The sequence below is a fragment of the Mustela putorius genome, unplaced genomic scaffold (assembly GCF_011764305.1).
Source record: "Mustela putorius furo isolate JIRA1106 unplaced genomic scaffold, ASM1176430v1.1 tig00003834_pilon_pilon_pilon, whole genome shotgun sequence".
Classification (NCBI taxonomy): Eukaryota; Metazoa; Chordata; class Mammalia; order Carnivora; family Mustelidae; genus Mustela; species Mustela putorius.
This window is the reverse complement of record NW_025421987.1, coordinates 57,292,203-57,317,028: the sequence shown is the minus strand read 5'-3', so window position 1 is coordinate 57,317,028 and position 24,826 is coordinate 57,292,203. Positions and strand designations below refer to the sequence as shown.

Below are 24,826 nucleotides of genomic sequence, written 5' to 3'. Positions count from 1 at the left end.
ATTAGCAGATGGTTTCTACCCTTCTCTACCCACAGTGAGGTAAACTGCTCCCTGTCAGCAGAACAGATTCAATATCCTTCCTATCTTGTAGTTAAGTGATAATGGCCATACCCCCAGGGCTTCCTAGACCTTTATGATCCCCCCCCCCCCCCCCCCCCCCCCCCGCATTTAAGGAGTTGGAAGTAATGTCACCCAACTTGTCACTGAGGTTTTTCTGTTGCGGGCATCAAGCACCTGCCCCCATCCACCTCAGCCATGATACTGTATTAAATCACTGAATATGAAACACAGAAACACAAACGATAGTTTTGGGTTTCTTTAAAAATGACATTTGTATTAAAAGTCTTAAAATGAAGAGACAATGATTAAACGCGTGTCTGGAATTAAAAATTACAGTTAGTTAGAATTCTCTTGGTACATCACAACAGTAAAATTTTGCTCTTTGCTTCTGGAGGAACACCCTAGAACAGATAACCAAAAATTTTTAAAAAAATAATAAAAAAAGGGGAGCTAAATACCTGAACATTTGAACAAAATGAAGCAAAATAAAAAAGAAAGAAGGGGGGGAAGCCCATTGCAAGACATGGAAATTACATTTTAAAGGCTGGAAATAATCAAGAAATTCACCAAACAACAGGCCCTATTGTCCTGGCTCCTTCAGGAAGATTACAGAAAGGAAACTAGGAAGTGGTTTGGGGAATAGCAGATTCTGGGATATGGTGGGAAGTTCACAGGTTGGCACCGGCTGAACAGCTGAGTTTTGAAGGCACTCTGCAGACACAGGGGTGCTGGGGGCCCTGAATCACATTTTTGAAGTCTTTGTACTGTATTTTAAAGAGCTAGTCATCAAAACCTGTCACTGCCAACCAAAAAGAACAAAAAGCTAAACTCAAAAAAAAAAAAAAAAAAAAAAAAGAAAAGAAAAAAATCACACACACACACACAGGCACACAATAGTACACACAAAAATGTGCAGATCTGTAACATTTTTTTTTCACAGCTGATTAAAAAAAAAATACTACCGTTCTCCCCCAGACTCCCCTTTGATACAGTAGGTAAACAAAATAGATTTTTTTTTTTCCCACAAATATCAGCAGACACTTTCTGGCACCCCACACTGTATTGGCATCAGTGTTTACAGTCCCAGTTCAGATGTGCATACTTCAGATTGGATACACTGTAACAAGAATCCAACTTTGCATAGACATCCTTAGAATCACAATCAGTCACAGGGCTGCCCTTCCAAGCTGGCAGAAAAGGAACCCCATCTTAATTTCCAGCTACTCCTGGAAAACAAGGAAAAAACCAAAAGTTTCTTCCTTCCTCCTGCTCCTTCATTTGGTTCTCCCGGACTTCCTTCCAGGTATTTAAAACTTGCAACTAGAAAAGGGTTGTTGGGGGGGGGGGGAATCCCTCCTCCCTTTCCACCTCCTCCTCGTACTCTTCCTCCCCACCCCATTTTTTTTTTTCCACGCTGAAACTTTCGCTTGCCGGTGTCAAGCTGCCAATACAGCGCCCTAACGGCATTTAAATGGGGAAATATGCGTCAACCAAAATCAATGAGAAACGTACATGCTTCCAAGAGCCACATTTCCACCGGGTGTCGGATGGTGAGGACGGGACACCCCTTCGGACACGGGACGGAGGCAGGGGATGCCGGCCGCAGAGGCCAGCCGGGCTCCCGGGACACCCCGGCCAATGCAAAGTCGTCTCCAATCTCAAAGCAAGAAGAGAAATCACATTTAGAGAGTCGGGTGCGTTTGGCTTTTGTGCGCAGAGCGCGGCCGGCGCGCGGCAGCCGCGGGCGCCTCAGAGGATCACGCAGGCCGAGCAGCAGCCCTCGTCGCCGTTGGGCTGCGCCGCGTAGTTCATCTGCCGCACGATCTCTGCGAACAGCTCGTCCACCGAGGCTTTGTTTTTGGCCGACGTCTCCATGAAGGGGCAGCTCCACTCCTCGGCCAGGGCCTTGCCCTCGCCGTACGAGACCTCTCGCTCGCCCTCCAGGTCCACCTTGTTACCCACCAGGATCATGGGTACACGCTCGTACCGCTTCACGCGGATGATCTGGTCCCGCATGGGCTTGATGTCCTGGAAGCTCTGCTGGTTGACGAGGCTATAGACGAGGATGAAGCCCTGGCCGTTCTTGATGTACAGGTCCCGCATGGACGCGAACTGCTCGGTGCCCGCCGTGTCCAGGATCTCCAGCACCGACGGCGACGAGTCCACTTCAATCTCCTTGCGGTAGAAGTCCTCGATGGTGGGGTCGTACTTCTCGATGAAGGAGCCCGTCACAAACTGCACGGTGAGCGCGGACTTGCCCACGCCGCCCGAGCCCAGTACCACCACTTTGTACTCTCTCATGGCTCCGTCGGCGCTCTCGCCGCGCCTGCCGCGGCCCCGTCGGGGCTGCGCGCGCCGGAGGAAGCCTGGGTTTGGCGGCTGGGCGACTTCTCCTCTTCCTCAGCCTTGCGGGAAAAACCTAGGAGAGAGCGGCTAGGGAGCGCGGGGCTCAGAAATCACCAAACGGGGGGCCGGGGACCGGGAGCCGGGGGCCGGGACGGTGAAGGCGGCGGCGCGTCCCTGGGGCGCGGGTCCGGGGCCCCGCAGCAGTCCGCGGCGGCAGCGGCAGGCTTGGCGGCGGACCGGGAGGACAATGCCGGCAGCCTGTGCGAGGCGACGGTTGCAGCTCTTCGGTGCGGCCGCCCGGGAGGGCGAAGGGGTGGTGGCGGTGGGCTGCGGAGGTGGCTGCTAATTGCGCGCCGGACAGGGACGCGCGTGGCATGAGTCCCCGTAGAGCGTGCGCCCACCGCCGCGGCCCATCGCCCTCTCTCTCCCGCAGCCTCCGCGGGGCGAGGGCTTCCTACTCGCCGCGCGCAGCCCGGCCCTCCCCGCCCCGGCGAGCATGCCCAGTGCGCCGACGGCCGCGCCCGCCTGATCCGCCGCTCCTGGTTTTCCGGGGGACCAGGCGGGGGGGCGGGCCCGAGGGTGGGGCTAACAGTTTTGAGTCTGGTGGAGTGGTTTGCGAGAGGCTCTAATCCAGGAGCTGGTTGAGAAAGGTACGGGGGTGTGTAGGTGATTGAGGGGTGCTGGAAAAGCTCAGGTGAGAGGATGAAGGTGTGGGAGGATGGTGTAGGGCGGTGTAGGGCGGTGGCTCTGCAAGCAGCGTGTGGGCGCGGAGGGCCGCTCCCGTAATGGGTTGGGCTGTGTTCTTGTGGACTCCCGTTATCAAAAGCTTGTGGACTCCACTCTCCGAGCCCCCAGCGAGTGTGCGTCTCCGGGTCGGAGACCCCAAGGGCATTTGAGTGCGAGAGCAGTGGGTGGAGCATCTTTGCCCACCCACGGAGCAGCTTTTTCTAAATCCTTCACCTCGGAGACACTACTGGGCCTTCTGCGGCCACTCTGCCTGCAGTTCAGCTCCTCGACAAAGAAAACAGGAACTCAGGGCTGAAATCCTGTCCGGACAGGGGAAGGGGTAGCCTCTCCTGAGCGGAGCTCTCTGGGGCTGGGACTTGGCGGGTCCCACCCACGTCCCTACTGGGCTGGGGCGGAAACCCGGCGGTCGGATTACAACCCGATCCAAAAGTCGTGGCGGCGCCCGCAGCTAGTCAGGGCATGCTCAGTGGGCAGAACAGGTTTTCGGGCTTAGAAATAGGAAGCTTTTGCACCACACACCCACACCCCAGCTCAAATTACCTCTCCCAGACTCGGGGCCCATTGGTTCCGGGGCGCAAATCTCACACCCCTAACTGTTGTTTCATTGGCTACCGCCAAGGTTTTACCAGTTTGGGTTGCTTCATTGGCTAAAAAGTAGCCTCGGCTCATGATTGGTTATTTATAGAGATTGAGTTGAGAGGCGGAGGCACAGCTGTTCTTTCTCTGCTGCTCCCCCCGCCCCCTTCCTCCCACTTCCCCAACCTAGTCGTTTTGAAGCTCAGAGTGAAAAAATAAGAGGAATTTAGGCGGAGAGCTCAGAGCTAAATATAGTTCTTTGTTGGTGTTTTCGAGAGAGTCTGACTTCGCAGTGCCCAGTCACGACTGTCCCTTAACGGGAGCAGAAAGGTCTAGTTGCAGTTCTTGGTCCGCAAGCAGCAGCAAAATGTCCAAGTTGTTTTTGCAGAGAGGGAAGTGGGGGGACTAGGGTGTGGAGATGGGCCACTTTGAGTTCGTGTCACCCGGAGGGGTGGGGGAATGCCCAGGCTTGCCCTTATTAAACGTCTCTTCGTTTTGGGCGTGCAGTCTGCACATTTGGCTGGGCTCGCACTCACGGGAGGTGCGAGGGAGATGTCTCGACTTGCCCTGAGCCTCCCTCCCTCCTCGCGGAGGAGAGATGTCAAGACCTGTCAGAAGACTCAGCGAAGTTTGCGTGAGCCCTAAAGTGAAGTGGGTAGGAGGGGACGGAGCTGCGTCAACCCGGGCTCCGAGTCTTGCCTTTTTTATCCGATGCTACTTCCCACTCCCCTTGCGCATCACACAGACGAACCAGGCTGTGTGCTAACGTTTGGTTTCAGTTCCTTAGTCCCGCCGTGACTCACGGCCACGTTTGCGAATTAACCTTTCCCGAGCTCCTGGCTGTAGCTCAGAATCCGCCGGGCGAAGTCCCCCGTCGTCCGACCCGGCGGGACATGGGCGGGGTGGGGTGGTTGGTGCCCATCCCTGCCCCTAGCCTCACTATTTAGTGGAGAGAACGGTTTAACCTTGACTATCAGCGAGCCTGGATATAACTAGGCTTATATAATTCTCCAGAAAAGCCTCTCAGAGGCGCATTCACCTAATGCAGCTGAAGAGAACCCCCGCAACATTTACTTACCCAGCATTTAATGCCTGCCAAACGTTTTACATGTTTCATGTACTCCACATAATACTTATTACATGTATTTTAAAGATAAAGAAACTGAGGTCCTGGGATGTTGGTTAACTTGCTTGCCATTTCACAGCCAGTGAGTGGCCAACGTAGGATCCCAGCCCAGGTGTTTCTCTGCAGAACCTGGTTTGTGACTACTAAGCCATACTACCCTCTCACAAGAAAGGTCCCGGATTTTCCTCTTTCTTAGGTTTGGTCTTCAGGTAGTGTGATCAGACTGTCTCTTAAACCCAAGGGATCTCTGCTCTGTGGTTCTCCTTTTCATAATGCCCCCTCCCATGCAGTCAAGGAACCTGAACCCTCTTCTAGACCATGCTCCAGGGAGTCAGAATTCTGGAATCCTCACCCAGAGAGTAACAAACCCTCCTCCAGGACTCGCATGGGCCTCTGAACTTAGTCTTGTGTCCAAGAATGGCTTTTTGTTGGAGTGTGGGCAGTGCTTGGACTTGTGGCCTGAGGTGCGCCCTCCCAGGCACTTTGGGCCCTACCAGGTGGGGGAAGAGGACTCAGTAGCATCAGCTTCCCCTTCACTGCCCCTTTCCAGCCTCCTACTTGGAAGAGTCCCAGAATTCATGATTCTCACCTGGCGGTCCAGATTCTTGTAAAGGAGGTATTTGTCAGAGTGGGAGGATAGATCGATTATTTTGTTAACAGTTCATTCTCTTGATTTATAACTTAAATACTTAGATTACTGCTATGTGGGCCTCTCTTTGTCCTCTTACTAAGAAGGGTTCTCAGTATGACAGAGTAGAAAATGCTTTGTCTTTTACAGGTCTTGGTGCCTAATCTCAAGAGCTGGGATATCAGTTATTATCTACAGGTTCCTTGAGCTCTCCTGACTTTAGTTTCCTGGTCTATAAAATGGTGATAATAAAATTTGCCCTACCCACCTAGCTACATGAAGAACCTTGGAGAGAATCTAGTGACCAAACCCCTCATTTTGCATCAGAGAGAACTGAGCAGAATTAGAACCCTGGTGTCCTAGCTGTACTTTGCATGGTGCCAGCCTGTCCTTGGGGATAATAATTAACAGATAATGGATGGAAACATGCTTTTAAAGCTGCAGTACCCCATAAATGCATAGCAATTACTACCCTGCCCCAGGTAGCCCGACAGCCCCATCTAGAAGATAACCACCGTCAGGACTTCAGTTAGTCATGTGGATGGGTGTTACTGAATCTTGGTACGAGTACCAGAAAGATGCCACCTTGTGAATGCTTTCTGTTAGGGATTCTTTGGTAGTGATTTTTATTACATTCAGGTAGTCTCCCACAGAAAGATTTGCACCAGGGCTTTGGACTTCAAAATGAAGTAAGGACATTGCTGATGCAGAAATTTTTAAGGTTGGTCACTTCCTCCTATGAAATCTGTTAGATGTCTTCGCCTCACTTATGGCATGAATCATTATCTAGCCTTTACCATAATTATTTACACATCTGTGTCTTGTCACCCAGCACCGTGTGAATGCCTTGAGGGTAGAGTCCATACCTAGCTTATCTTTGGAGCCACTCTTGTCCCTCATAACATTTAGTACAGTGCCTACATGGGAAGCCCTCCATTAGTATTTACTGATGAATATATGAATCACATTTTATTTCTTTTCCAAGTTCCGCTTGTAGTAGAAGATTATATTAATCCTTGGTGTGACATAACACTTCCTGGATCCTTAGAAAAATGTATACTAATGTTTCAGTCTCCCTGAGTCATAAAAATGACTTTTAAGATCAGCAGAGTCTACCCTTATTTGGGTGAAAGCACAGAATCAGTGCAATCTTGAAGAAAGATACCAAAGTATCCACTGGATAAACCCTTTCTCTAAAGACGACTTAATTTTGCACATGAAATGAAAAGGCATTTCTAGAAAACAATCTAATGTAAAAGTTACCAGGTAAGGACTGCTTAACCATTGACAATGTATGTTGCATAAATGAACGTACCATCCCTTGGCCTTTGCTCACACAGTGGGACTGCTGATCTTCTGTGACACTGAAGTTGGGTCTTCGAACAGTTAGATGGTACCTGTCCTTTATGTTTATAGAAAGTAGAGGTTTATTTCATCATGTTTGTAGTTTTAGCCGATGCCTCCTCTGGGTAGATATTTTAACTAGTGTTTTTTTAAGGTTTCATTTTTTATGGTCCCATTTCACTTTGCTTTTCATTTGAAAGGAGGGCATCAGTAAAGATGGAGAGATTGAAATCCAAGCAATAGGATGTCAGCTGAATGGATGTTTCTGAAGAGAGGACGGAGGAGGAATCTGAGGACTCTAGTGGGATGGCCAAAGACACATCCTTTCTCTCCAACAGTCAAGAAAAGCCGAGAGAACTGAACTGGAGCTCAGAGGGTGAGACGCCGAGAAAGTTCAAGCTACAAGCAACCTTCTCTCCATAAACAGAAACGGCAAGACACCTGCGGAAGGTTGGGAGGGCAGGTGTGGTCTTGGGAATCAGAGTAGAAATGAAACTGTTTTTAACAGCGACTGTGTGGTTCGCAGTGTGAAGTTGCTAAGCTGCTAAATTTGGTTTCCATGAATCTGTGAAGATGCCAATTCTGTGAAGACGCCAATTCAATTTTTTTTTTTTTTTGAAGGGTCTTGATAAGTCTTCTGGTCAGATTCTGTTAAAATTCCTGAGAGCTATCTTGGAACACTGAAAAAATAAAATAAAATTTTAAAAAATTCCTGAGGGCTTTGTATCAACACATACAAATAAATAATTATAAAATTAACTCTGTATCTCCCATATGCCAACCTTAGTGAAAATACACACAAACCACTGACTTATGTGATGAAAAGTTTCATTACTCATGGGAAATTAAATGAACTCAATGAAACGGTCTTACCTGTGTGGTCTCTTGAGTGTTTCTTTCTGTTGCACGCTAAATTAAAATAAAACCTTGAGTACATAACCTCAGAAAATGAGTCATTTTGAGTAGTGGAATATTGGTCTAGAAAATATTGTACTTGTGTAGGGGGTTCTCTCACAATAAGAAAAAGTTATATTATTTTTATTAGATAAGTAGTATATGTTTACTGTAAGGAATTAATGTATAAAAAAAGCAGAAAGAATAAAGTGAAAATAACAAATGACCCCCCAAAACTCCCTAACTTTTTAAATAGTTTCCTATTTTGTTGTCTTTTATTTACATATTTATTTTATAGTTTTCCATTTTATGCCTTTTATTATAGAATTACTTAAAATGTAGAAACCAGTTCTAGTTTTCTCGTGGCTGTTTTAACTTCCAGCTTCACGTAGTCTACAGCCAAGAAATTAAAAGTCAAATAAGACAAATATTTTTAAGAACTTATCAAAGAATTTTCCTCTTTTATGTAATGGGTTTTGATGGGAGTATTTGTCTCTCTCCTATGTTCAAGTAGCCCAGGAAGTTGTTTTCGTCACGTAGTCCCTGAGGACAGCCTGGTTTGGGGTAGTCTGCCTGTTTGTCCAGAAGGTGTGATGAAGCATGTTCAGGTTCATGACCTCTGGGCCGCAGAACACAGCAGCCTGTCAGCTCAATTGACCAGTGAATCAAGGGCTTCAGCTGCATTCTACCCACTGGTTTTGTCTCTCTCTAGAAATGATCTTCCTCTCTGTGGAAAACAGTGCCCTTTGATGTGTCAGCACCATTCAGAGCCCCTCAATGACTTCAGCATCATTAACACATTTGTGCTTTCTTTGTCACTGTGCACCCAGGCTTCCAACTCTTTTGCCCTAAGTTTTCCCTGGGGCTTATAAGAAATCTGCCCCTCACTCCTTATGTGTGTCCTACCGTGTTTGGGAACTGAATTATTCTCAAGCTCGCAAATTCTTTATCAGGAAAGAGGAAAAAAAATACTTTTGCTAACATGGTTTAAAGGCTGAAATTTTCTCTCAACCGTTCTCTGATTTGAATAGAATACCAGGCATAAGCAACATTTAAAATTGTATATTCATTGTAATAATGGAATGGAAATTTCTGAAAATTACATGTCTGATAAATCTACTTTCTCATAGAGCCTCATATGTAGTTACATTTCCTATCTTGAATAACACGTTTTCTATAGGGTGACCCAGGCAGTTAATATTTGGTGGCTGGAAGATAGAAATAACATTCACAGACACCACTGTATTTCCTCTGGGTGAGCTGAACAATTTTGTAAAAACAGAATTGTTTTGTTATCCTTGGGAAGCCTATGGTTCTGAGAAGATCCTTCATTAAATGTAAAAGAAAATGCTGGGAAAGGGTTGGTTGGACAAGCAAGACTATCTTTGACTCTCCAAGCATTATTTCTACTCTAAGCAACAGGTAACCACTAGGATGCTTTGGGACTGTGCCAGGTAACTTCCCAAATATGAAGCAGTCTATTTTTATTCTGTTTAATGCAGATACATTTTATTAGTGATAAAGCTACGAGTTAAATTAGGCCAACTTCATAAGACTTTTACGTTTCAAGAATTACAGCTTGAGCCTAAGGTGGTTTCATTCTAAGAGGTGGGCAACCCAGGGGAGAAAGGTCCCAGGCAGCAAATGAGGCCAGCGAAAGCATGCTGTTGTAAGAGACTGAGGTACCACTGGAGAAGAAAGGGAAGAAATTGTTGAGGCTCATAAATGTGATGCAAGGAGAGCAGGAATAATCAGAAAGATCTGTTCAATGTAGCGCTCACCTCTCGGGTTACCCCTTGGGGCTGCCCTGTTGAGACTCCCTAATGGAAAGAAAAGCAAGTGCAATGGAGTAGCAAGGTCTTCAGACCACTGCGATGCCAACAGCGTTTGGCCCACAGCTTCTGCAACATTTGTTGCTGGGGCCTACAGTTTTGGCAGCTGCAGCCACTACAGAGGGTCCTGGGTGGACTTCTATAGCAGCGCATATCTCTTCAGTGGATAGCCACAGAAAAAATAGTCACTTTCGGCATTGTCACGGCAGTTGCGGCAAAGACTTCAATATAATGAGCTGACACAGGAGCAAAGGGAATAGTTCAAACCATAGAGCAATCAGGGAGGCTGGTCAGGGAAAGGTCAGAAGAGACGCCCATAGAAGGTTCCAGCACTATTTGCAAAAAATTAGCTTCCCACACTGTTGTTAGAATCTAAGGAAAAATAATAATTATAATACACATCATTGTGGCTGTCATATCCCTCAGTTGGCATAATGTAGGAATTTAGGTTACGTGGCAAATTGTTTAGAAATAAGTTTTCTTAACAAGCCACAAAACTTTTCTAACACCCCCTCTTTCCCTTAGGATTTGCTGATCTTATTTTTAACATCTCCTAAAGTTGCCTCACACTGAAAGAATTAGAAATACTTATGGCTGCACTTAACTGGAAACCCAACTAAGGGATGGAGAGGCCAAAGAAATAAAAGGTTCTTTCTCACATAACAAGAAGTCTGGAATTGGAGTTCTTCTGGATGTAGTTCAACAGCTCAGTGAAGAGAAATCAGACCCAGAGATCAATCTGCTTTTGTGGCAGGAAGAAGGTGGGGCTGGGAGGGAGGAGCCAAGGATGCAGAAGAAGGACCTTCTGCTTTACCATGAAGCAAAAGCACCAAGAGACTTCCCTTTAAATTTCCCTGACCAGTTCTGCACTGCATGCTCTTCTAGTTGCAAAAGAGCCTGGGAAGGGTGCCTGGGTGGCTCAGTGGGTTAAGCCGCTGCCTTTGGCTCAGGTCATGATCTCAGGATCCTGGGATCGAGTCCCGCATCGGGCTCTCTGCTCAGCAGGGAGCCTGCTTCCTTCTCTCTCTCTGCCTGCCTCTCAGTGTACTTGTGATTTCTCTCTGTCAAATAAATAAATAAAATCTTTAAAAAAAAAAAAAAGAGCCTGGGAAAATTCCCATTTAACCTTTCCACCTTTTACAGTGAAGGAAGACAAGAGAGAAATAAATAAAGAATGGTCTTGTGTAAGTCAACCTAAAGTGTTTAAGCCAAACATCAGATCACTCTTCTGAAACTTCAGATTTTTCAGGCAATTGAATTTACACATTATTCTTTCATGCCTGTTCAATCAATATTGGGTGAGAGGTAAATACAATCCTTTATTTGTTCATTGAAAAAAATCACATTTAAAAATCCTTATTTGTTTTCAAGTCTGGTTGTATATATGATATCATGCTTTGGGTAACCTAACTTTGGTTTACACAAAAATCTGCAAACAAAACAAAAAAAACCTTTTAACAAAATTAAATCTTTCATGTCCGGCAAATCCTATGCAGTAGAAGGAGCATTGGAATTTTAGACTGACAGGCATACTTCCAAATTTTGGCTCAGTCACTTCCTAGATGTAAAACTGGATGACCTATTTACCTTCTGTGGTAGGCAGTCTCCAAGATGGCTTCCACTGTTCCCACCTCCTGAATAGTCCCCTCTTACACTATTTCAGTGTTGAACTGTGTTACCAATGGACCATAATACAAGTGGTGGTGTAAGTCTTCTAAGATTAAGTTATAAAAGACTGCAGGTTCTGCCTTGGGTTGCTCTCTTTGCCTCGTCTTCAGGACACCCAGGCAACAGTGTGGAGAGGCCCATGTGACTAGGACCTGAGGTTCTTAGTCCACCTGCTGTGAGTAACTGAGGCCTGCCAGTCGCCCAGAAAGTGAACCTGGAAGTTAGTATGTTCCAGCATTCAGATGACTGCTAGGCCAGCCACCAGCTTGAGGACAGCCTCATCAAAGAATCCAGAGCCAGAACCATTCCACTCAGCTGCTCCCGGAGTCCTGACCCTCAGAAACTGTGAGATAATAAGCCTTCCTTATTTTCAGTTGTTAAATTTGGGGGTAAGCTGTTGTACAGCAAAAGGTAACTAATTGAACTTCTTTAAACTTCAGTTCCTCATCTGTATAGTGCAGATATAAATGGTTATGAGGACAGTATGGTGTCCTATGTAAAACTGCCCAATGCAGTCCCTTCAACATAATAAGGACATAGAAAAAAATTAATATGACAAATATTATTTGTTTGTAATCACTCTTCACAATGTTTACCCTTTTCAGAACTCCTTTTTATTTTAGATTAGCGGTGTTTTTTGAAAACGCTTCTGCCTTTTGCTTTTCCTTAGTGCTAGCGCGGAATGCATGCTGTGGAACAAGACTGGCTCCATGGTGTTGCCTTAGCACTCTACCGCACCGGGGATGGTTTTGCTAGTTAAGGTCACTTGTGTTTAAAAAAAAAAAAAAAAGAAAAAAAAGTCATGTGTGTTTAATGACTGTCTCTCCCAGAATGCTAACCTGTAGTGTCTGATAGACCTTCAGTGGGTTACCAACCAAATAAAACACTGCTGTAAATAGATCCTGTCTTCTACTAGAATACTTCTGGTTATTTTATTTTGTTTTTTAAAAGATTTTATTTATTTAGAGCGAGCGCATGCGCTCGGAAAGGCTTGCAGGGGGCGGGGGCGGGGGCGGGGCGGGGTGCGGCGGGGCTGCGGCGGGGCTGCGGCGGGGCTGCGGCGGGGCTGCGGCGGGGCTGCGGCGGGGCTGCGGCGGGGCTGCGGCGGGGCTGCGGCGGGGCTGCGGCGGGGCTGCGGCGGGGCTGCGGCGGGGCTGCGGCGGGGCTGCGGCGGGGCTGCGGCGGGGGCGGGGGCGAATCCCAAGTAGATGGGCTGCTGAGCAGCGCTGGAGGCAGAGGTGAACTCAAGACCCGGAGATCCTGACCTGGGCCAGGAAAGCAGACTAGACGCTTACAGCTGAGATACCCAGGAAGGCCCTAAACTTCCGGTGAATTTAATAATCACTCAGAAAATGCAGCGCCAATCACGGATATACGGAGTACAGGGTAAAAGTGACTGCCCATTGTGTATATATACCACATCTTCTTGATTCATTCATCTGTTGATGGACATCTAGGTTCTGGGGGGAGGGGGTTTGGGAGAAGGGGGTGGGATTATGGACATTGGGGAGGGTATGTGCTTTGGTGAGTGCTGTGAAGTGTGTAAACCTGGTGATTCGTAGACCTGTACCCCTGGGGATAAAAATATATGTTTATAAAAAATAAAAAATTTAAAAAAATATATCACCTCAAAAAAAAAAAAAGTGACTGCCCACCACCCACTCCGCAGAGTATCTAGTTTTTCTCCGCTTTGTCTCCAGTCCTCGCCCCTTGGCACTGCCCCATTCGTGTCTGATCACAGACGCCAGGATCCCAGCACAGCTGCCACCAACTTTGCCGCACAGCCTCAGGTCGTCTCTGCTATTTTTCCTTTTCCTTTTAAAAAATTACTTTCTTATTTCTTGTCTATACTACTTCCATTTTAAAAAAATCACACTCATTTCTAGTCTATGCTACTATTACACTTGAGTTCATGCGCACCGTAAGAAGTATATGTGAGCAATATAAAAATGTATAAAACACACATATGTGTGCATATCCATATAAATGTGTGTGTGTATAATTAGAATACTTTTTTCCCTTGGCCAACATGGCATGCTGGGGATAATTTTTGGTTTCTTGAACAAACTTTACTGTCATCTCTTGCTAGATGCTCAGGGCCCGCTTCTTTGCCCCAAAGCAGGGTTTGTTGTTGCTGTTGTTTTAGCATAGGTCTATTATGCCCTGCAGTATTTCTAAAAGTCTGAGAGTTCTGAAATACTGGTTTCTAGAGAACAGAGATTTTCCTGTGGTATTATTTATAGGTCCCAAGCTCCCGCATTGTAGTTACCAATAAGTTTGGCCTCTCCCTTCCTGGCCCCTTTGCTCCCAGTCTTGCTTTTCCCTTCTTATCAATCAATCCTGAGTAATGTAGTAGATAGAGCTCATCGCAAATGTAACTGAGAAAATGAATGAATCACGATATGAGGATTCTTTCCTTCAAAATGTTGAGTGAAAAAAGCCAGACACAACCAAATACATACTGTATAATTCTATTTATCTAATGTTCATAAAAAACAAAATTAAACGATTTTTTTTTTGTTCTTGTGCAATTAGGGAATAAACTGTATAAAGAAAATAAAAAACAATGGTTAGCACTCGGGAGGGATACTGCATGTTTGAATGTGTTAGAAAATGAGGGTTGGGGACAAGAAAGGCTGCATAATTTGTGGAACCTAATATAAAGGCAGGATCCTTTATTCAAAATTATCAAGAATTTCAAGATGCAGCAGTAGAACACTAAGGCTAGAGAAGGAGCCTTGGACCCCCACGAAGCCAGCTCTGACTCAGGAACTTGTGGGATTCTGCGCTAATGCTTTATTTTGCTTTTCCCCTGGTAGGAGAAGAGTCACACCTATAGGAATTCGTTTCACAAAAAAAGCAAGATATCAAACATTTATAAGGTATGTGCTTTTCTGTACATTTATTCCATTTTACAATGTTTAAAAACTGTGAAAAATAAAAACAAATCGGAACTGCTCAGAGCACTTCCTGCTCCCAAACCTATAAGATGGTTTCCCATGGATGAGAAAGCCTGTGGCCGGATGCTTTCCCCTATATCCTCATTGTTACAGGCTCAGCTCACATGCCAGCTCATCTATGAAACATCCCCAGTTTCTTCCTTCAGGATTAACCATTTCCTTCCCTCCGCTCCCTTCACATTTTCCCCCTTTATTATGGCATTTAACTTCTCGGCTTCAAGTTTGAGTTCTTTAAGACTGTTTGTTTTGGATGGACATGAAATCTTGGGGAAATATTTCAATCTTATTCATTTACTATATAGGACCCTATAAGGGGGTAAGGTAAGTGATTGTTGAATTTAATTAAAATTATGTCCAAAATTATGTCCAGACAATCTTTGGACATAATTTTAATTCTGAAACACTATGTACACTATTACACTGTGTACACTATTCCTACACTATGCCACATCCTTAAGTTTAAGGATGTGCAGTGCATACAGGTTAACAAGGGTCAAAGTTTTGTGAACTAAGATACATTTATTCATCTGGTGAAAATTTGAAATAGGCACCAAATGGTTTAATGATATCATCCACAATTTTTCTATTTCACATCTGAGATGAATCTCCTAGCCATCTTTTTTTTTAAACACTGTGTTAACATCATAAATTTAATCTTGTGAGGTACTTTGTCTGTAACAGATACTCTGAATACCGTTTTCACCAGAAACACATTTTAAAGTCCTACTGCCCACTATTTCCTTTGATATTTGTTGTTGTTATTCTTGGCATATTTTAGCTCTAACACTTTGGGTTCTCTTGATAAACATGTGACTTGGACATTTTCTTATAACAGACAGATGGGTGTGTTCTCTGGGTATTATTTCTAACATGAAGAAAATGTTCCCCTTTACCAGCATCTGGGTAAGATTTGGAGTTCTGTCATGGCTTTAAAATATAGACAGAAATAATCATCTCTCTTCCACATAAGGTGTCTCTGCAAGTAATTTTTCCTATTTCTTTTTTTTTTTTTTTCCTGTGCCAGCTTTGAAATCACAAATGAAGTATGGGTTCAGAAAAAAAAAAAAACCAACCACTATATAAAACAGTATTTGGACATTTCTTTTCATCATTCACTTTTATGGATGCCCTCCAGTCGTACTATCCAGATGGCCAGGTTACAAGTCTGCGGTGACATAAAAGCCTTTTATATATAAGTAAGACACTGATGAGTAGACTTCTGAATGAATATACGACTAAGTATATTTTATTCATCTTTGCACGTAATCTCATTGTACAAAGCCTACCCGAGTAAATGATAACATTTGGCCAGCAAACGTATGGTTATGTGCTCAATGACATAGACATACAGTAGAAACAGTCAATGAAAAATGTCTACTATTTCTACAGGATAATTCACTTTAATTGACATGGAGATTTTAAATGATTCGTCTTTTACTCTGCCCAGTAATCCTACACAGAGGAAAAAAAAAAAAAGCAGCCCATCATTCAGTCAACGCTGAGATAATTACAGAGCATGTGAAATTTCATTAAAGGATTATTTATGCCATGTTTATTCCATCCCTTTTATAACGTTTATCAACTAATAACTGGAGATCAATACCCACAGATGCAATAAGGCATCTAGTTTTAAAGGTTTTTTGCTTCAGTTTTCATTCTTTAATAAACCCCAAGGCACATCATGGGGATTTGGGGCTTACACTGCTTGGAGGTTTTCATTGACTATCTGTCCTACCCAGGGTACTTTCCTTCTAGCTCTACCCACGGCTGATTTCTTCTCATCTACTGAGACGTCACGTTTTCAGAGAAGTCGTACTAAGCTCCACTTAAGTGAACTGTGTCCCACTCTCCGTGTATCACGTAGCCAGGAGTCAAGGCAAAGGGCATGTCAGTTCATTTAGCCTGCTATAGCAAGATGGGACAGACTGGGTAGTTTCTAAACAACAGGAGTTTCTCTCTCACCATCTGGAGGTTAGAAAGTCCAAGATCAGGAGTGCCAGCGTCAGCCTTCGGATTTCTCTCTGTGTCCTTGCAGAGAAGCATCAGCTAGGGAGCTCCGTGGGGGTCTCTTTAACAATACACTAAGCCCATTCATGAGGGCTCCACCCTCATAAACTTCCTGATACCATCATGCTGGGCATTAGGATGTTGACACATGAATTTTGGGTAGAAACAAACATTCAGACCTTAGCAAGGCATGTCTACAGTCCAAATCTGACCCTCCACTTCAGGGTCCCTTTTGTATAACTCACAAAGCTAACCTTTTTTGAAAATAGTTTAAATAATGCTATCTCATGATAGATGAAAATCACAAGAAATTCACATTTTAGAGTTGATAAAGTTTTATTGGAACACAGCCAATGTGTGTGTGTGTGTGTGTGTGTGTGAGAGAGAGAGAGAGAGAGAGAGAGAGAGAGATGGCATATGGTTATGTTTAAGCTGCAAGGACAGAGTGGACTAGATGCCACAGAGACCATATAACCTACCCACAGTCTGTGTTGCTCTTCAGAGGAAACGTTTGTCACCTCTTGATGTAGGCTGTTTGAACACCCAGCTTGTTTCACTCTACTTAGTCAATCTGTAATTATGTTTTATTTATTAATTCACTTGTTTACTTAGAAGCCTAATGAGGACAGAGACATTGTCTGTCTCCATTATACCCAGATCAGTAACCAAGTAGAGAGATTAAGAGAAGTGTAATAAATATTTGTTGAATGACTATAAAAAAAACAATGAGACCATAGCCTCTAGGATAAAGCACCTTGCCTTATTTCTTATTTCTTATTGCCCTGTATAGGTGAAGCCAGAACAACAGGACCCATTTCTTCTTATAATCAAGAGCAGCCATTGATATTTTAAACCAACACAAACACATTTCATAGAATGGGAACAGCAGTATTTATGGACATTTAGTTTTACTTTGAGTTCTCTAATTCTGAGTGGCCTCGAGAGTGTGATATTCCAGAGTGATTTCACTTGTGGATCAGATGTAAGCTCCGAGAGAAAAGCAGAGACCTTCTCAGGTTCCATGGGCAAGAAAATTCCTTCCCCTCTAGAAATGCCTTGCACTGAAGATACTCTTTTGCTTACTTAGATGCCCTACTCCTACACCTTCTTTATTATTTGGAGCTGGTCTGTTTCCTAGCAATGTCAGAGGTCTTGAGTTGTTACCCATTAGCAATTTAACCTTAGCAATTAACTACAGTCAGTAGTACAGATATGTGTCTTTTAACCTGGATTCCAAGTCAAGAGATTTCCTACATAGATCTAAGTTTCCAGAGCCCTTTCTTTCCTATTTTAATTGAAGGATAACTGTCCCATGTGCTAATGAGAGTGTGCCCAGGTGCCTTTCCATTACCCACACTCAGGTTGCACACTGCCCTGTCCTCTATTAAGTTATAGAATCTGGGCTGTAGAGTGACCTTGATGCTGAGAAAACCTTGTTATTCAGGAATTGCAGAATAGAGTCTCAGCATCACAGTTGGGAGTCACTATTTTGGGCAGTAACTCCGTGAAGAGCAAAAGCTATACTCTCGCTTAAATAATGGCATTATTACGGAGCAGATCCTGGCTAATGGGCTGTACTCTGGTTTGGAGCTGTTAGGGAGCAGGTCATGTTAAAGGAAACCTAGAGCCTAATAAACCTAAGTGATTTGTTTATATCCACTTAAAGTTCTGGAATATTAGCTGGTCTGCCTCATGCTGTTAGGTGACTCATTAGCCATGGTTTAATAAAATATATCTCTGCATCCATTGTTTTGTCTGTGCATAGCAACATTTTAATGCAAAGAGCATGTCTACCTCTAGAGTTCAGTGGGGAAGCAATGGAAGAAGGTTCACCGATGTCCTCTCCAAGAAGGCTACTGGCTATAAATTAGAATAATTCTTAGGACCCCGAAAGTGGATTTCATGTATGTATAAAATAGAAATCAGACCATCCCAAATATATTCTCCCAAGTTTCATATAATATATCTGTCCAGTCATCTTTGAAAGATGGGCCACTGAGAAAAATCTTTGATTCGTTATACATATTCCATGGCCTTAGAGATTTATAACCTAAAACCCCTAAGAAAGATATGTTATGTGCACTCAGGGGTGGGGTGATTTCTGCACCCTTACTTCAGATGTTCATACTTCAGCTAAGTGTACAATTTGTGAGATGTACGGTACTGAGAGGTCTGGGTTTGATTTTTGGGAGAGATGGAGGGTGATGATGTTGTATAGCTTCCCCTTGAGCAGTGGTACCTTTTCTCCTTGTGGACAGTGTGAGTCATGTCCCCCCCCTCCTTTTTTTCATCTCAGGGAAATAAATTCAAACCTCAACTTCAATGCTGAATTTTTAAATTGTTTAAAACTTGAGAGGCTGTCACTCTGGGCTCTAACTTTTCTGCTTGAATATTCTGGAGAGCAAGCATATTGCTCTGCCTTACTAGGCCTCCACATTCTCCTTGTGTAAAATGACAGCATCAGGAAACATGGGGGTTTTCACATCATTTTGGAGCAATGTTCCAATGGCCTCCTCCAAGGGGAGAAGCTTTGGGACTGAGGAGGGACCTCAGCCTCTTCCTCTCTGGTTCAAAAGCAAGAACATGGCCACTTTAACTAGTTTATGCTCTAAGAGAAGATTTTCTTGAACAAAACACTAGTAGAATTTGAGAACTCTTGTGCCCCATAATTTTCGAGGTCCCTTTCAGCTTTTAAAACTTTTAGACTGTGATTGGGAAGCAAAAGACTGGAATTCTAATTCAGGATTTTCCACGAACTTCCTGTGTCATTTAGGCAAGTCACTCTTCCTCTTTGGGCATTCACATTTCTCTTCCAGAAACTGAGGGAATTGAATGCAGTGATTTTGAATTGCTTCTGCTTTCAAATGCTTTATCTATTCTCCCTTATCTGATGTCCCTGCATGGCTGCTCCTATAGAAAGTGGTCTAGGGTAGAGGGATGAGTGGGCCAGGAACAGAGGGAGACTGACAGTTCCTTCCTTGTTTCCTTTCACTTTGTATTATGACCGGATCCATTTCAAGAGACATAAATAAAGGAGGGGATAAGTAGAGGATTAGATGAGCAGAGACATAATAACACTTAAATATGGCATCATTGTGAAACTGTTTTATTTGCTCAACGGAAGATTCATGAAAATGACCTGTGAGTTTCTGATAGGGGACTGAGTCAGACAAAGATTACTTCATAGCATTGCAATCTTACTTGTTTATAGCCAAACTGACTGCTGACCTGACAGAACACGTTGGGGGTTTTCCTCTCTGCCAGTTTCCGCCTTGGTAATGCTTGGTCATGCTTTCCCTAACCATCCTGGGGTTTCTGTCACACACCGAGCTGTGTGTCATAGGGAGTGGGCAGAGCAGTTTCACCTGAGGTCTTGCAAGCATTTCCTTTAATGAGCTTCATGCAGTTAATCCTTGGGGCAACATTCTCCGAAGTTATGACTTGGTATCAAAAGGTTATACCATCCTGCCCTCACTTGCCCCTCCATCAGCACAGGAAGGGGGGGGAGCATTTTGGCACCGAATATAGGACTTACATAGGAAAAGCTGCTGCTTCAAGAGATCTCAGGAGAGCTCTAGAAACGCCCAGTACGTCCTGGCTCAAGGAAGGAAGAAAGGCCGTCAAGAGCTGCTTTGGATTGGTTGTCACCTGTCAGCTGCCATGCCCACACCTACTAGCTTTGGAAGTTAGATTTCAGAGCCCCTGAGGCCCTTTCCAAAGGCAAGGCGTCTAACCCCAACTTTCTCCAATCACTTCCTGTTTGCATTAGCATCTGTCCCTAGAAGATTTTTCTTTTAAGAAGACTTAGTTTTATGTACATTTCATCTCTCCTTTAGTACCTTTAGTACCTTTTTTTTTTTTTAAGATTTTATTTATTTATTTGCCAGAGAGAGAGAGAGTGAGCATAGGCAGGCAGAGTGGCAGCAGAGGCAGAGGGAAAAACAGGCTCCCCACCAAGCAAGGAGCCCAATGTGGGACTCGATCCCAAGACGCTGGGATCATGACCTAAGCGAAGGCAGCCGCTTAACCAACTGAGCCACCCAGGCGTCCCAACCTTTAGTACCTTTTGCTTATGACTTTGACTTCCGTTTCCTTGCCATCTAGGTCATATCAGATCTCACCACTTTTCTGTTAGTTCTGTGATCATACAAGAGAATCCCTTCACGGTATTGATGAAAGTTAGACTACTAGAGACAGATTCATCCTATGGCAAATGGGAAGGGGGTGCTTTTCATAAACATCACGTATTTACAGGTTGGGCAGTAATTACAGAGGCAACCACTGGAAGAGAATCACAAGTTCAACAGAGCTTGTAAACATTAATCACCAAGTCAAAGAAATAGAATAATTTCTTCTCCTTCTACACATGTACAGGCTCTGGATGATCATGGTAAGCCTTTGTGACATTTTCTTTCCTTCCAGATTGTTCTTGAAGATGTTAATTCAACCTCATTGTTCAACTAAGTTCAGCCTAGTTATTTAAGATGTTTATTGAACCTAGCTTTACTTTAAAAAAAAGAGGAAATTATCAAATTGGTTTACTTGCAGATGCTTACTTCATGAAGATTATCTTGGGATAGTCATGGCTTATTAAAAACCTAGATATAGATATTACCTCCACTTTATGGCATCAATTTGACTTGTAATATTTCTAGATATTCTAGAATATTCTAGATATTCCTAAGAATATTCCTAAGAATAAATCTGGAAGTTAAAGAGTTTTACTGTGTAAAACAATTATGAAGAATCAAGTCTGATTTAATTTGGCATTAATTTAGGGTCAGGTTTCTTATTGAAAAAGTAAAATTTAAGGGAAATGTTAACATTGTAAAGAAAAAGCAGTACAAAGGAAAGCCTGATCCAAAAGTATACTTTGTGCTTTTATTTACAAAATATTTTACCATAACTGTTTATACAAAGATGCTAATAATCTGCTTCAGGAGTCTAATCCATGTATATTCAATATGAAAATCAATTAAGCCATTATTTTGAAATGCTAGTGATTGTATTTTTTTATTAGCTTACGAGAAATGTGCCCTTAACCTTCCTTCTTAGGATATCTTTCTCCATAGTATACCAATTGGCATTAAGGGAGCCTGCTTCAGCTGGTAGCCAGAGAACAGTATCTAGCAGTACTTCCAAATAGTATGTTCCAGATTGAAAGGCAAAGCTTGCTTAGATAACAAACATGGAAGACAGTTCTGAGAGGACAAGATGCTAAATGGCTCCTTACACTGATGTTCTCAGAAGACAGTTCTGAGAGGACAAGATGCTAAATGGCTCCTTACACTGATGTAATATGACAGCAATTAATCAATCCTATGATGCATTCGATAAACATTTATTAATAAGGTATTACCAATGCATGAATTGGCTCATTGAGACTGGTGAACTCTATGGATCCTTGAATCATTAAATTCTGCCCACAACAATTCCCTTTTTAGTAATTTGTTTGTCCAGTAGATCTTCAACTCCTCTTCCTCCCTAATCCGTGCTGTCATCAACTGCTTTCCTAAATAATCTTCTCCCCCACATTTCTCTCAATGGCTCTTGATTTTCATCCCTCTCTAGATTTGCCCATCAGGTCTAATTCCTCCCTCCTGAGATTTTATTAGACTACAAGGTAGGGAGGTGGGGAGGCAGGTAAGTGGGCATCAAAACCAGGGAAAGACACAACATGAAAAAGTTAGGGAATTTTTAAACATACTCATTTTTTTTCTACTTTGGTAGAATCCACATGGTCTGGTCAGGGTTATCTTTTATAGGAAAATTTCCCTAAATTAATTTTTTCTACACTAAAATTAGGATTCAAATGAGATTAAAGCATGCTTCTAGATGAGTTCAAGACAAGGCAACTAAAACATGATCATCTCAACCATGGAAACAGAGTTCAGGATAGAAGTTCACTTCGGGGAATGGAATTGCCTGATAGAGGCTTGACATTTTCTGAGGGCTGGATGTGTACTATGTCTTGATCTGGGTGACGGTTACATGGGCATATACATATGTAAAATTCACCAAGCCTTACATTTAGGACCAGGTGCTTTGCCATAAAAGAGCTCTATCACAATGAAAAGAAAAACAAACAAACAAACAAACAAACACCAAGAACATAATTGATGTAAAATGAGCTTTGAAACAGAATCCTAACCAGTTGTGACTGTCTTTTGAAAGATCAGTGATTGGTATAGTAATAACACCAATAGCAGAAGTATACACTTGGAATCTTGGAAAAGCAGCCTGAGGCACATAATGTGGTAACATGTCCCAGGCAATTTCTAAGATGGCGTGATGGTCTCTGAGGGTCCCTGATAGCTGGAAGTAGAAAAGAGAGAGGCAGTCAGCTGATCCCTGTTTATAAAACTTTTTTTAAAATTGCACACTCAACATTTTACCCCTTTATTCTAGACCAATAAGTTACTTTTGTAGTAGATATGTCTCTTTTGAATCTGAGTGGCTTCATGCTCACATTTTTCTGGGTCTGCTTCTCACTTTATGAAGCACACTTCTAGGATAATTATATTTCCTGGACCCATAATGGCCCTACCCAGCTGAGGGTTCCATTGTCCTATTAGTCTTTCTACCTTAAATGCTATGGGTAGAAATCCTCTAGCTGAGGACTTGGGAAGAATTGAGAGAGGAAGTAGATTATAGGGAACGGCCTGTTGAGGGGCAGAAAGGACAAAACTAATTAAATTGGTGGTAAAAATGCAACTATCTAAATTCACCATTTTCCTTTGTAAAGCAATATTGCTAAAGACTTTAAATATGTTTCCAAACACTTACTGTACAACAGTTGGTAGGTTGGTGTTGCCCATTAAAAGGGACATAAAGAAAAGCATCTGGAAACATGTAAAGATGGACTTCATTTCAATATGTTTAAAATGCAATGGTTACCAGATGTCAGTTTTAAGGGAATTTGGAAAATAGTATCTTTTACATGACTGTGAGTTCAATGGTTTCTTTTCTAAAATTTCTTCTGACCGATTTTCTCTAATTATTTCATTGTAGTTAAGGAATAAATACATTTTAAACAAATATCTAATGCCAAAAATAACAAAACTTTCTACAGCAAAACAAAGCAAAAAAAAAAAAAAGTAAATAAGCCTCCAATAGGAGGTCTCAGGAAATGATTTATTTATTTATTTTTAAAAGATTTTATTTATTTATTTGAGAGACAGAGAGTGAAAGAGAGCCTGAGAGGGGAGAAGGTCAGAGGGAAAAGCAGAGTCCCTGTGGAGCTGGGAGCGCAATGCGGGCCTCCATCCCAGGACTCCTGGATCATGACCCATTCCAAGACAATCACTTAAGCAACTGAGCCACCCAGGCGTCCCTCAGGAAATGATTTAAAGTATGGATTTACATTTCTTCCAAATCCCAGAGGATCAGATCTCAATAGAAAGAGAGCTGAAAGTACCCACGATCCTTCTGCTGAAACATCCCTACACTGTAATATATTCAATGTGGTAAGATCAATGCAAAATTGCATTCTCTTCTGCTGACATGTTTTGTTTATTGCCAGACATGCTTTTTATTAGTAATGACAATATTTTAGACCTCTTCTGTCTGTGTCTTGTAAAATTGCCCCACTTTCATTCATTTTGTTGACCAGTACTGACCTGTAACATTTTTAAGAAAATGTCAAGAGCAAAGTGTTCTAGTCATTTACTTCCTGGGAAAGAGTTTATGTATAGACACTCCTTACGCATTTGCTGACTGGCTGAAAGGGAAATTCATTTCTGGATGATATGCTGACATGCCCAGGAAATGGAAAACACTCAGCCATACGTGGTCTAGGCAGTCATTTATGTGTAAGGAGGTGATAGAGATTTGAGAGAATAATTCTGTCAAATTTCAGAGCCTCGAGAGAAGACCATATGCCACAATGGTGAAAAACAGATACTTGTCATTTAAACTATCTTCTTTGCTATTCTCTTTTGGGAAAAAATAATTCTGAAAAACATAAGAAGCTAATAAAAGCTGGGCATAAGAAAATAAATTTTATAACTTGCATCTCAAATGTAAAAAGGAAACAAAAGTTATCATAAAATATTCTTTCTGGTACATTTCAATAACTTTGCTAAATTGTAATAATGCAGATATCTTTGCCATCATGCAATAGCAGGAAATTATAGATGAGAGAGAAAAAGAGTGAAGAGAACTCTTCAGTGCTGTCTTCAATCACAGAAAAACCAGAGCTCGGGTAAAACTGGAATAAAAGGGTCTGCTCCTTTTCAACTATGTTACAGCTTTATGCTCCTAAAATTCATCAATGATGTCACAGGGCAAACACAGGCTAGTCTGGTGTGGAGACTTTTTCTATTTCTGGATGTGTGATTTGGGCCTCGGGGTCTCTCTTAGCTCCCTCTCTCATCAGTCTAGGGAACTGACTGAATTTTGCAAGCATTTATTAAACTGCGGTTTTGTGAACGACAGGACCATGTAATGGGAACTACGAAAAAGGAAGTCAAAACAATTTGAGCCACAACCATAAGAAGCTTACAGACAAGGCAAAGAGCCCAGGTGCAGAACTGGAAACTTGCTTCTTGTAACTTCCTCGTCATTGAGGTTTGGTGGGAGCCTCCAAAATATTTGGTGGGTACTCAGTTGGAGGTGTGTAGTTGTTTCTTATCAAAGA

General features: G+C 43.1%; 1 protein-coding gene across 1 annotated transcript; it reads right to left on the bottom strand.

Moving 5' to 3' along the window:
• Positions 1 to 306: 306 nt before the first annotated feature.
• RAP2B (RAP2B, member of RAS oncogene family) lies at positions 307 to 2,505 on the bottom strand. Its single transcript, XM_045088540.1, has one exon. The coding sequence runs from the start codon at positions 2,359 to 2,361 to the stop codon at positions 1,810 to 1,812; it is 552 nt and encodes a 183-aa protein (XP_044944475.1). The 5' UTR covers positions 2,362 to 2,505; the 3' UTR covers positions 307 to 1,809.
• Between the last annotated feature and the right edge of the window lie 22,321 nt (positions 2,506 to 24,826).